The sequence below is a fragment of the Chamaea fasciata genome, unplaced genomic scaffold (assembly GCF_029207755.1).
Source record: "Chamaea fasciata isolate MVZ Bird 193981 ecotype frontalis unplaced genomic scaffold, bChaFas1.0.hap1 SCAF_25, whole genome shotgun sequence".
Classification (NCBI taxonomy): Eukaryota; Metazoa; Chordata; class Aves; order Passeriformes; family Sylviidae; genus Chamaea; species Chamaea fasciata.
In genome coordinates, this window is record NW_027094110.1 from 1,717,864 (window position 1) to 1,730,072 (window position 12,209).

The window sequence follows — 12,209 nt, forward strand, 5'->3', positions numbered from 1 at the left end:
GACAGTGGAAGGTGTCCGTGTCCACGGCAGAGGCGGAATGAGATGGGATTTAAAATCCTTTCCAACGCTAACCATTTCCTAACTCGGCGCTCCCCTCAGCCTCCACCACATCCGCTGCAGACTGCAGCTCCCATCGCCCCCCGCGAGAGGGGTGGGTTCCACCCGCCCCCGCCCAACCCCATTGGTCACCATCCCCACGGGCCGGGTGGCGATTGGCTCCGGGCCACGCCCGTCAGCGGTGGGCGTGCGGCGGGCGGCGATGGCGGGCGGGCGGCGGGCGCTGACGGCGGCGCTGTTGGCGCTGGGCTCGGTGGTGCTGGCGCTGGCGGCCGCCGTCCTGCTCCGCGCCTTCGTCCTGCGAGCCCCGGCCGGGCTCCCGCGGCTCTGGGCACGGAGCGCCGGCACCGCCGCCTTCAGCGCCAGCGAGCGGAGGGAGCTTAAGGAGGCGCTGCGAGGTGAGGGGGCCCGAGCGCTGTGAGCCCCCCTCGCCCCGGGAGCGGCCCCTCCTGAGGGGGGACCGGGGGGACGGGTGTGGAGGCGGCCGCTCCGCTGGTGCTTTCCCCGGGAGGAAGCGGGTGTTGGCTCCCAGCAGGACTACGGAAGTGATTGAAAATCTCTGCTGGGCGCTGTTGAGGTCACGCCTTGAGCGCCGGGTCATGGTCTGGGCGCTGCAGTTCAGGAAGGGCTGGAGCGTGTCCAGAGAAGGGGCTGGAGGATCCTGGGGGAGCTGGGAAGGGGCTGGAGGATCCCGAGGGAGCTGGGAAGGGGCTGGAGGATCCCGAGGGAGCTGGGAAGGGGCTCAGCCTGGAGAAAAGGAGCTCAGGGGGAATTCCTGGCTCTGCACAACTCCCTGCCAGGAGGGGACAGCCGGGGGGGATTTGGGATCTCATCCCAGGAAACAGGGACAGGAGGAGAGGGAACGGCCTCAGGCTGGGCCGGGGGAGGCTCAGGGTGGAATTCCAGCAGGAATTTCCTCCTGGAAAGGGCGGCCAGGCCTTGGAAGTGCCCAGGGAGGTTTGGAGTGCCCAGCCCTGGCGGTGTCACCTGGGGGTGGCACTGAGTGCTCAGGGTGGGCATCGGGCACAGCCCGGATTCGGTGATCCCAGAGGGATTTTCCAGCCTCAGCCATCCTGTGGTTCTCCTCAGCCAGCTCTTGCCCTGTGTTGATTTTCTCCACCGTTTCCTGTTCGTACGCACAGAATTTTGCCAGACACCCATGACGGTGTTTCCAGACATCCCTTTGTCCACTGGATAAGTCACTGTCGGGATTTTCTCCCTTTTTTGTTGTTGTTCACCACTGCTGTGAGCATTCCTGGGCTGTTTGTGCTGTCTGACGTAGAAGATTTGAGGGGTTTAACTCCCAGCAGGGCTGGCACTGTGCAGGAAACCACAATCTGGCACCCAGTGATAAAACCCTGTGTGCAAACCTCATACCTTGCTGCTTTGTAGGATTTATTGCCTAGCAAATCATGTTTGCATTCTTTTTTTTTTTTTTTTTTTTTTAATGGGAAAATGAAGGCTCACAATAGATTTTTGTGTTAATTCATGAATCATACTACCTCAAAAGAATCCCTAACCTCTCCTGGCAGCTGCTGTTTGGAAAGGCAGCTGGGACTGAGTTATTCCCATGTCCTGCAGGACAGGGACTGGATGTTGGAGAGCCTGTTTAAATGACAGGGCAGACCAAAGGGGCCAGCAAAAGCCCTGTTTGTTTATTCAGGTTAATTTATAAAGCAGATCGGAGGTGTAATGACCATCACAACCTGCCTTGCTCTTGAGAAAGAACCTTGGACTGCCAGCTCAGCTGCCTGTGCAGCTGCCAGAGGAGTCTGGGGAATCAGATCACCCAAGCAAATTGCAGCTGCTCCTGGACAGTAGCACTTCTAACAACATCATTCAACACTTGAGCAGGAAAAGTGGAGTCAAATTATCTGGAGAGATACCTTGGCTGAGCTGTTAGGAAACGCTGGTGGCTGCATGTGCACGGCCCAGCTGAAGTACATCAGTCTTTTCTTTGCTGTGAAATAATGTTTAAAGCCTGGAAAAACACTCGGGAACATAAATGTACTTCCCCTTTTGAAGTGCATTTTGAGCTTTGTTTGATTTTGGGGCTGAGTGATTTCTGTTCTGTGTTCCTTTGAAGGGGCCATTAAAATCCCAACTGTGTCCTGGTCTCCTGAGGATTTGAATACAACTGCCATGGCAGAATTTGGGAGTTACATTCAGAAAGGTACTGAACTTTCAGTCTTGGCAACCTCTGCCACTCTATTTAATTTTCATAGACAAATTGAAGAGAGCATGTGTCATTCCTGAATATAAGGGACCAGATATTTATATTTTTCCTGTCAGAAATGTCACGCGTGTGTCCCCTCTGCAACAGTGGTTTTGGGGTGTCAGTGGCCCCAAAAGGTTAAAAAGACTCCTTGTAATGGTGTTTTTTGGTCCTTGAGGTGGTTAAACGCCATAAAAAAATAAAGAGGATGACTGCTCCTGCTTCAACCCAATTTTCTGGCAGTCCCATCATTGCTCCCTGCAGAAGAGCTGCAGCACTGCTGAACAAGAATTCTGATTTTGTTTAGGAGAGGTTCAGATCCCAAGTGAGATGGGTTGGTAAAAGTGTGAGAACTTCCATGCTCTGCTGTGGCCAGTCTTATTTACAGTCCCCACCCTGATGCTCCCTAGGTGCCAACTCTGGAGTAATGCTAAAATCACCCGTTATTGTTAATTTGATCTTTCTACATGTATCTTCAATTTTATTTTTTCTTTTCCCTTAACAGTCTTCCCGGCTGTATTTTCTTCAAAGTTCATCCAGCATGAAATAGTAGGGACATACAGCCACCTGTTTACAGTTCAGGGCTCTGCCCCTGGCCTGCTGCCCTATATGCTGCTGGCACACATGGATGTGGTGCCTGCTGCCCCCAAGGGCTGGGATTTCCCTCCTTTCTCAGCTGCAGAGCACGAGGGTTTCATCTACGGACGTGGAACGTTGGATAACAAAAACTCTGCCCTTGTACGTGTGCTTGGTAAAGTCCTCCCACACAAACACAGCCTGGGACAGGCAGAGGGGAGCAGTCCATCCCCTTGGCATTCACCGGGTTGTCTCTCTCACCCTTTTTTCTCTGGGAAATTCCTAAATCCTGCAGTTTCAAATTCCTAAATCCTGCAGTTTTCGTCCCAAATTCTCCTAGAAATGGAGTGGAGTGACGGCTGTTACTGAAGAAAAGAGGGTTAAAACTCCTGAAGAATCAGGAGAATCATGTTCACAGATGTGTTTGGTGAAATGCCAGCTGACAGTTTTATGGCACAGGTGGCCAGAGGAGCTGTGGCTGCCCCATCCCTGGGAGTGTCCAAGGCCAGCTTGGAGCAAGCTGGGGTAGTGGAAGTTTCCCTGCCTGTGGCACTGGATGAGCTTGAAGGTCCCTTCCAACCCCAAGCATTCCACAATTCTCCGTCAAATGCTGTGTTTGAAAGCAGGGATAGACCTTTTCCTTTCTCCCAGGTGTCACTGAGGCACTCCAAGCCAAAACTGACCCTTTGAAAAGGCTGGAATTTCAAATTAAACACTACTTATTTGACAGGATAGTCTAACAACCCTGCATCTTTTATCCAGCCTGTGGCAGAACAAAGAGCTGTTGTACTAAATACATTTGAGAGGAATGGATTCAGAAAAGATTGATCTGGGAAAGATTTCTCATTGGGAAAAGATTGACGGAAAAATTAATGAGGGAAATGTCTCTTTGTGACTTTGACGATGGCTTCCGTGGCAGCCTTGTATTTAAATTTGAACAGATGTTCAGTGTCACACAGGCCACGCTCCTAGAAAGTTTCAGGATGTTTAATCATCAGTTTCAAAGCCTTGAAACTTAGGAGTTTAGGTTGGTGCTTCATTCTGCTGTGAACTGCACAATTAACTCCACAAATGGCCAAAAAAAAACTTACATCAGCAATTTCAGTGATTGAGTGGCAAAAAAATGGGGGCTGACAATATGGAGGTGATATGTGAAAAATTAGGTAATTTAAATTGAAGGAGAGATGGAATAATAGAACAAATGTGGTTTTTTAATATATATATATTGCCACAGCGAATGGTAGATTTGATTTCTCATTCTTCAGATTAAGTTTCTTGTTCTGTTTCTGTCATTTTGGCACCACTTGTACAAAACATGCTGCTCCTAAAACTCCCTGGGTTTGGTAGCTGCAGTGAGAGCCAGTCTGGGGCTGTGCCAGGCACTGTGAGGGAACAGTGAATTCCTTGGATAATTCTGGCTCTGTGGGGCTCCCTGTGCAGTTTGTTCCTGCTCTGTGTTTCGTGTCCCTGCCCTGACACCTGCCAGAGCATTCCTGATCAAACCCACTGCAGTGTCTTTTCCAAGGAACAGGAACATCCTCAGTGGGAGCTGTGGGAATCAAAGCTTAGCTGTGAGCAGCACAGCATCACAATTCTCTTCCATCACACACTGCATTCTGTTTCATTTATTCTCTTTATTACCACGCGGGGATGGTTCAGCACGTTTCTGCTTTTCCTGCAGGGCATCCTGCAAGCTCTGGAATTTCTGCTGAGGAGGAATTACAGACCCCGCCGCTCCTTCTACGTTGGCATTGGCCACGATGAGGAGGTATTTTCTTTCCTTCCCTTGCAACAGCAACCTGTTTGCATTGTTCCTGGAGGTAACAAGGCTTCATTTTGAAACATTGTTTAGCTGGAAGGTCTTTCCTGTTTTTCTTGGTTCGGTGGGGAGATACTGTGTCAAGCCCCAGGTCACAGTTATGGATTGATTGTTTGGCAGTTCACAAAGGGTTTGGTGTGATGAGCAAAGAGAAAAGAACATTGGAGGGTGTCACTTCAAATTCTTTTCTGCAAGGAAGGTGCAGCAGGAATCCTGATTTGGAGACAGGAAAAGCTGGGTTGGGATTCACGTGGTTGTGCCAAATGTTCAGGAATAGCTGGCAAAAAAATATTCCAGCGGTACAGAGAGACCGGGGAGGTGGGTTTGGTTGTGCACTGTCAAAATATAAAGACAAAGAATTATTAATAGTTGAAATAAATAGGTCTGCAGTTGCTTATCTGGGGAGTTTATAGCTCTGAGATACCAAAATGAAAGCAGCAGTCAGTGACTCATCAATGAGAGCACTCCTCAGCATGGAGATAAATTCATCTGCTCTCAGGCCATTAACAATCTCCAATTAATTTTCCTGGAAGAATCTTTTATGGTTGCTGTGGAGCTGTTCCCCAGGGGACTTGGTGCATTCTTTGTGCTGTAGCCAACAGCAAGGTGTTCTCCAGTTTTCCTCCCAGTGTTCTGGATGGATCTGATCAATTCCTCTGCCTGGATTCCACAGGTGTCTGGTCTGAAGGGAGGAAGGAAAATTGCAGCTCTGCTGGAAGCCAGAGGAGTGAAACTCTCCTTCCTGCTGGATGAGGGGAGTGCAGTGCTGGATGGGATCATTGCAGGGGTGGAGAAGCCAGTGGCAATGTAAGAATGACCCCTTGATTCATTTCCAGTCATTAATTAGTGAGAAATGACATCGTTGATGTCACTACAGAGTGTTTCCAAGACGTGTGGCAGTGTTGGTGCTGCCAGGAGTGCAAGGCAGGGACCTCCAGGCTCTGCCTGCTGCCCATCACAGCTGTGCTGGCACGATGTGCCACAGAGCATTTTAATTCTGTGCTGTGGAGCTCTGCTCACTGGAGAAGCAGCCCAGACACGGGTCCTGCAGAGTTCTAAACACTGTGTTAATGATTTGTTGTTGCTGCCTGAGTGGTTTTTATCATACTAAAATTATGCAGAGCGGTTATTTTTATCTACAGTCTGTGAGCGCGTGTTTGGAATTGCATTAGTCTTTTTTGTTTGTTTGTTTGTTAATTAATTGATTAATTTATCATTGTCCAGGATTGCTGTCACAGAAAAAGGTTCAATGACACTGAACTTCACTGTGGAAAAAGAGCCAGGACATTCATCCTTTCCTCCTAAGGAGACAAGTATTGGCATTCTGGCAGCAGCCATGTCCAGGTGAGAGCTTCCCTGTCACCCAATGTCAAAAACTGTCAAAAAAACCTCCTACATCACTGATAAGTGACTTTTTAAATATTTGTGTTTAGATTCTTCTTCAAATTGCTCTTCTGTATTTGAAATTGCAGTTTGTAGCTCACTTTGAAGGGCAGAAATGCAGTTCCCACCCAAGGAACAATTGTGTCTGCAGAGTCTTTGCACTTCAGCTGTTCCAAGTGTCAGCCAATTCTTCAAAAGCAAGACAAGTGTTGTCTGCCCTAATTTGCTCTGCAGCAGCAGAGATTCCTTTGTTTGGGTGGCAGGATTTCTCTGGAATTTGTTCCTGCACATCCCTGCTACCTCAGCTGGGAATTCTCCAAGCCAATGAAAATGGAATAGAGTCATAATGTGACTGCAGAAATCATCTCTGAAGAGATGTAAACATCTCTGTGTAGATATCAAGTAATACATGTTTTAGGAAAACTGGGTATGTCCAGACATGGTGGGATTTGTCTGCTATTTTTCCGGTTTTCCATGTATTTATAGGAGCCAGGCTTTGGGATTTTTTTCAGCTGTTTCTCAGAGGAAATCTTGGCACGTGGCTGGAGTGCCCAGAAATCCGTGGAGCCGTGTTCACACATTTACTTACCAGGAGAGCAGAGTGTGATTGCATCTCCAATAACAGGGATACATTTCACAAATCAGATTCCTGACATCCTTCTGGAGCAATCACAGCCAGAGAGGGTTTATTTTTTTTACCTTTTCAATGTCAATTTGTTTCCTAGGCTGGAGCAGAATCCCCTACGTAACCTGTTTGGCTACGGACCAGAGCTCATGACTATGGAGCACCTCGCAGCAGAGGTGAGGAGAGAAGCAGCATTTCGTTCCCAAATGTCCATAAGAGTAACCCAGTGAAGAATTTAGAGCACAGTTATGTAGAAAGGATAATAAAAGCTGGTTTTTCTCCCAGGTTATTGTTTCTGCTGGAATTGTTTTGTCCATATTCAAATGACTCCACCGTGCTCTTGGCAAATAAAAACTTTCTGATTTGTGGTTTTGTTTCTTCCCCTCAGTTCAAATTTCCTCTCAACATCATCATGAGCAATTTATGGCTGTTCTCACCTATTGTCAGCAGGTAAGAAAAGAGATCCTTGATAAACTTCCCCAGCCTCTCACCCTTAAAAGATGAAGTAATTTCTAATCTTTCCAGGAAATCAGTTATTTTGTAGTTCAGATAATTCAGTGGTTTCCTGTCAATAACCACTTTGTTAATTGAATAAGCCATCATTCAGCTTCTTGCCTGTGGAATTGTGGTGCTTATTTTTTAGCACTATTCAACTCATTTGAAAAGTTTTGTTTGTTTGTTCCTATTTTTGTAGAGTCCTTGCCTGGAAACCTTCCACCAATGCCTTGATCCGAACGACCACTGCAGTCACGCTGTTTAATGCAGGAATCAAGGTGCTTTCATCTGGGTTTTGCTCCATGTAATTATGATGAGACAATTAGGACATTTAATTTCCACCTATTTATATCCAGTTACAAGATCTGTGTGGGCACAGTCTCATTCTGACCTCAGATGTAGCTTGGATTTGGTTGCAGTTGAAAATCACTTCCTTTCACAAGTATCTGATCTCTGTCCACCGCTGCTCAAATTTGGAATATTTTAGGACAGCCAAGAAAATGTGGTCTCTGCATAATCCTATAAAGTATCAAAGGCAATGTTTGAAACTGTTACAGTCACAAACACTTGTAGACGTTTGTAGCACAGGTCGGGGGTTTGCCTGAAGTGGCTTAAATGTGCACCTTGGACTGAGAGATAACAGCCAGATCCTGCTCTGATAAGGAAATGGAGCTGTCCAAAAATACTGGAGCCCTGGCAAACAAACAGGCTGTGTTTGGTGTGTCCCTGAAAAGTCTGTGGCTGAGAAGCATCACTGGACAGGAGAAGATGCAGTGGCTGAACAGTGACACGGAGTGGCCAGGAAGAAAGTGACACCCTGGTTCCTTGGGGTTTTTTAAATGATTTTTTTTTTTTTTATTTTGCTTAACAAAGTTGAAAATATTCAGTCTGTAGATAAGAAGAGTTACGTGTTCAATAAAAATCATTTCTTAAGTGACTTACATTTACCCAAATATGAACCATGTAATGTGACAATGAGGTAAAAATATCACTTTAAAAAAATCCAGAGTTTCAGAATTTCTCAGTATAAATTTTCTGAAGGGAGAGGATCTAGCTCAAGATAAAAAGTTCTATATTAGTAACAGCTTCATTTTTGTTGATTTGATGAATATTTCTTTGTGTATTTGTCTGCATTTTAGATGAGATGTACAGTGTTTTAACACAGAGAGAGACATCACACTTGGTGGACTCAGTGGAACATCTGAGGCCTGCAGTTGTTTGAGCAGTTCTGAGTTGGCACTTGGCATTTTATTCTGGTTTTCACTTCCTTTTAAACTTCCTTTTTTCCAGGTGAACGTCATCCCCTCCTCTGCCAGAGCCACGGTGAACTTCAGGATCCACTCAGCTGAGACAGCTGCTGAGGTCAGCCCCCTGCTCAGATCTCCTCACTCCTGTGCCAAGGGGCACCTGGATCATCTGTGATCTGGAATTGGGAGTGTTAGGGTTTGTGGCCTGAGAGATTTTGGGAATCTTTCACACTTCAGGAGGTCTGACAGGCCTGTCCAGCCCAGGGCAGCTGTGAAACGTTGTCAGTACAAAACATCTTCCTTCCCCAAGCCTTTGCTGGGAGTTTCTCTCTCTGGGAGCTTTTTCTGGAGTATTTGTTTGCCATAATTTCCTAGAGCAGCAGGCTGAGCACCTGCCTTTCAGGGCTGAAGCAGTTCAGGTGTACCTTGAGACAGTGATGTGCGTCTGGTTATAAAATTCAGCTGAAGTATCAGCCGTGCACTCAGAGCAGGAAGAGAGACTGACACACTCAGTCTGTGTTTGCAGCCACAACTGACAGTTCACAGACAGAAGTTTTCTGGAGAGCTGAACATCTGCTGGTGTCTCCAAGGGCTGCTTTCTCATTCCTTGTGCTCATTTTGTCTCTGTGTTTCACCCCCAGGTGCTGGAGACAGTCAGGAACACCATTGCTGATGACAGAGTGAAGATTGATGTGGTGGAGGCCTTTGACCCCCTGCCCATCAGTCCTTGGGATGAGCAGACATTTGCAGTCCATATTTTTCAAAGAACCATCCTGGACACTTTCCCAGATGTTGACAGTGTAGTCCCAGGTGAGAGCAGGCACATGATGATTATTGTTTCCTTTTCTGCTTTTCCCTCCCCCAGCACTGCCTTGTTTCCATTTGCTGTGTACTCCTCCACCCCAGCTGTTAACTACTGGAAACAGCTGTTTTTTCCTCTTTTTATTCCCTTCCCTCTTTATGCTGCAAAAGTTTTAATGTTGTTTTTTAGTAGTGGAAGTAAAAAAGCAAACAGGAAGCTGACAGAAACAATGAGCCTTGAACTGGGCTCTCTGCACATACAAAGCAATCTCTTCAGGGGGAAAAAGAACTGTGAGGGAGAGGAGGAGGAGGTCTTCTTGCTTTAGTTCTTCTTTTATTGTTTTCATAGCTGCCAAAGCCATTCCTGCTTTTCTGTATTGTTCCTTATGATCCCAGCCCCTTCCCTTTCTTGCAGCTCCTTCCTAGCTCTGTAGTTGTTGGATTGAAATTTGAAAATTAAAGTTTTGGGGATGCTGAGTGTCAGGGCTGTTCTTAGGTTGAGTTGTGTGTTCAGCTCCTGTTCCTGAAGGAGAGAACATTCTCCAGGATGCACCAATCAACGTTTCCAGTGATGCTTTTGCTGCAGGACTGTTACCATTTGCTTTTCCTCTCTCCTGGGCGGGGAAAGGTGGGTCACTTTTCAAACTTCAGTTGTTCCTCTCCCGCAGAACAAACCCGAGGTTTGTTTTCCAGGCACGTGCATTGGAAACACGGACAGCAGGCACTTCACCAACGTCACCAAGGCCATTTACAGGTTCAACCCTCTGCTCCTCAAACAGGATGATCTCCCCAGGTACTGAGCTCTGCACGTGGGCCCAGGGAAAGAGGAGATCCATGAGCAGTGGGCAGGAGGAAACCCACCCTTGTGCACCTTGGCCTCTCGTGCACCCATTTCCTGCAGGGTTGGCTGCTGGGGATGGAAATGACCCTGGGACAGTGTCGGCCCTGGCTCTTTGTTCCCCCAAATGCAAGCAGGACACATTTAGGGGTTTGGTTCAGTGGTGCTGAGTGGATGCTTTGTGTGCTGCAGCAGGGTGGGTTGGACTCCATGATCTTGAAGGTCTCTTCCAGCCTAGAAATTCTGTGATTCTGTGAGAGGTGTTGTTCTGGTAGTTGGCCTTGTCCTGCAGATTTATCCACATATTTGGACACCTGCTGCTCTGAATTGATTTGAAATTTCCTGAAGTTATGTGATAACAACATCGCCATGCAAGGGATTGTTTGCTGATTTCGATTTCTCATTTTATTGAGGGGCAGATGATGCAGGAGTTGAGTGTTGTGGCTGTACTGGACAGTGACAGAAATGGCCAAGAAATGGGCCATTAGGACATTTTCCAGATCAGATTTTTTTCCAGCTTTAGCTGTTGGGTTCTGAGCCTTTGAATCACTAAATTTGGCTGGGTCACAGTGCAGTTTTTGGTTTATAATGCTGGTTTTCTGTCCTGCACTGCTTTGTGAAGCCAACAGCCGAGCAGGGTGCTGGGTGTATGCAGTTGGGTCAGAAATTCCCCCTGGACTGAAAAACATCCTTTTTCTTTCAGGATCCATGGGTTGAATGAGAGAATCTCCATTGAGAATTACGAGAAGCAGGTGGAATTCCTCTTCCAGCTGATCAAGAACTGTGACATTGAGACACTTCCAGAGCCCCATGCCAACTCCCATGAGCTCTGAGAGAGCAGCTGCAGGTGAACTCGGGCTGAAGGTGCACTTGTGTCTTGTGTATTGAGCTACAGCTGGAATTCAGGGGGTTTTTTTATATTGTGGTTTACATACAGATGGAAAAAGGGCTGATTGTGTGATAGGAACCTGCCAAAACCCAACAAATAACCCTGATTTCTGCTCTCCGTGCTCTGATGTGCAGCCATTAATCTGACACTGAATTTTTCAGCACTTTAAGCCTCTTAAATTGGTAATCACTAAAAAATCTAAGGTATAATCAGCAGTCACTCAGCACCAGAAGGTGAATCCTGTGGGCTTCTGACAAACTGGTTTTTTATGGTGAGTGGATCTCAGGTGAGGTGTCAGCCACAAGCTCACGGGGAGGGTTTGGGATGTGGTGAAACGGTTCCTGTCACTGCTACAGCCACACTGAGGGGTTCTTGCACTGCTGCTGGGCATGGGGGTTTTCCCAGGGGGTTTTCCCAAGGGATTCTCCCTGGGGATGCTCTCGCAGCACCCACGGTACTCTGAGGCAGTGTCAGTGTTCACTCCCATGGCTGCACTGATTTCTGACTTATTTTCAGGTACAGAACTTCTGTGTTGTTGTAACTGAGGAGGTGCTGAAAACTTTCCCATCACTTTAGTGATTATTTTTTTTTCCCTCCCTGACTCATGGCATGGCTCAAGATGTGCATCTGTGTGTCAGAATAAGGGATCTCAGCTTTAAATAAGGAATTAAATCCCTGTTGTCTGCTCATCCGTTTTCTCACTGAATCAGTTAGTGCTTCCCCTTTGCTCTTCTGAGAACTCGATTGTGAAAGATGTGAAGCCCTTCCATTTCTTCTAGATCAGAGGTTTGTTCCTTCACTGCCAGCGCCAACAATTCCCATTTTCCTGCTCAGTTTTTTGGGAATCCTGGGGTAGGCAGCCCATGGATGTTGACTCTGCTTCATCTTGCACTTCTTGCCTACCTCCGATAGCACTAAAGGGTTCAGCCTTCTTTTGGCCTTGACAGTTTGGGTTACCAGTATTAATTAGACAGATAATTTATTTAATCAGTTAATTAAATTAATTCTGTCAATAAATAGTTAACAGAATGAATGTTAGCCAAAGAAAAGCCTGAGAGCTGCTGTGTGACAGTGCCTGTGCTGCAGGGACCAGTGCAGCTCCTCCTGCTGCACAGATGTGTCTGTTTTTCAGAACTTCAGTTATGCACTGGAATGGGTGGATGTTCTGCTCTAAATTCATACTGTGAAATGTGCTGGAATGTACAGGAAATACCCTGAAATGTATCCTGAAAAACACTGATGGAACTGTGATTCCAATTCTTTC

At 47.0% G+C, this 12,209-nt stretch overlaps 1 protein-coding gene across 1 annotated transcript; it reads left to right on the plus strand.

The window, feature by feature from the left end:
* Positions 1-259: 259 nt before the first annotated feature.
* PM20D1 (peptidase M20 domain containing 1) lies at positions 260-11,634 on the plus strand. Its single transcript, XM_066204031.1, has 13 exons — positions 260-455; positions 2,144-2,230; positions 2,778-3,010; positions 4,530-4,616; positions 5,341-5,474; positions 5,892-6,011; positions 6,776-6,851; positions 7,064-7,125; positions 7,370-7,448; positions 8,461-8,532; positions 9,059-9,227; positions 9,912-10,011; positions 10,760-11,634. The coding sequence occupies exons 1-13, from the start codon at positions 260-262 to the stop codon at positions 10,887-10,889; spliced, it is 1,545 nt and encodes a 514-aa protein (XP_066060128.1). The 3' UTR covers positions 10,890-11,634.
* Positions 11,635-12,209: the final 575 nt, after the last annotated feature.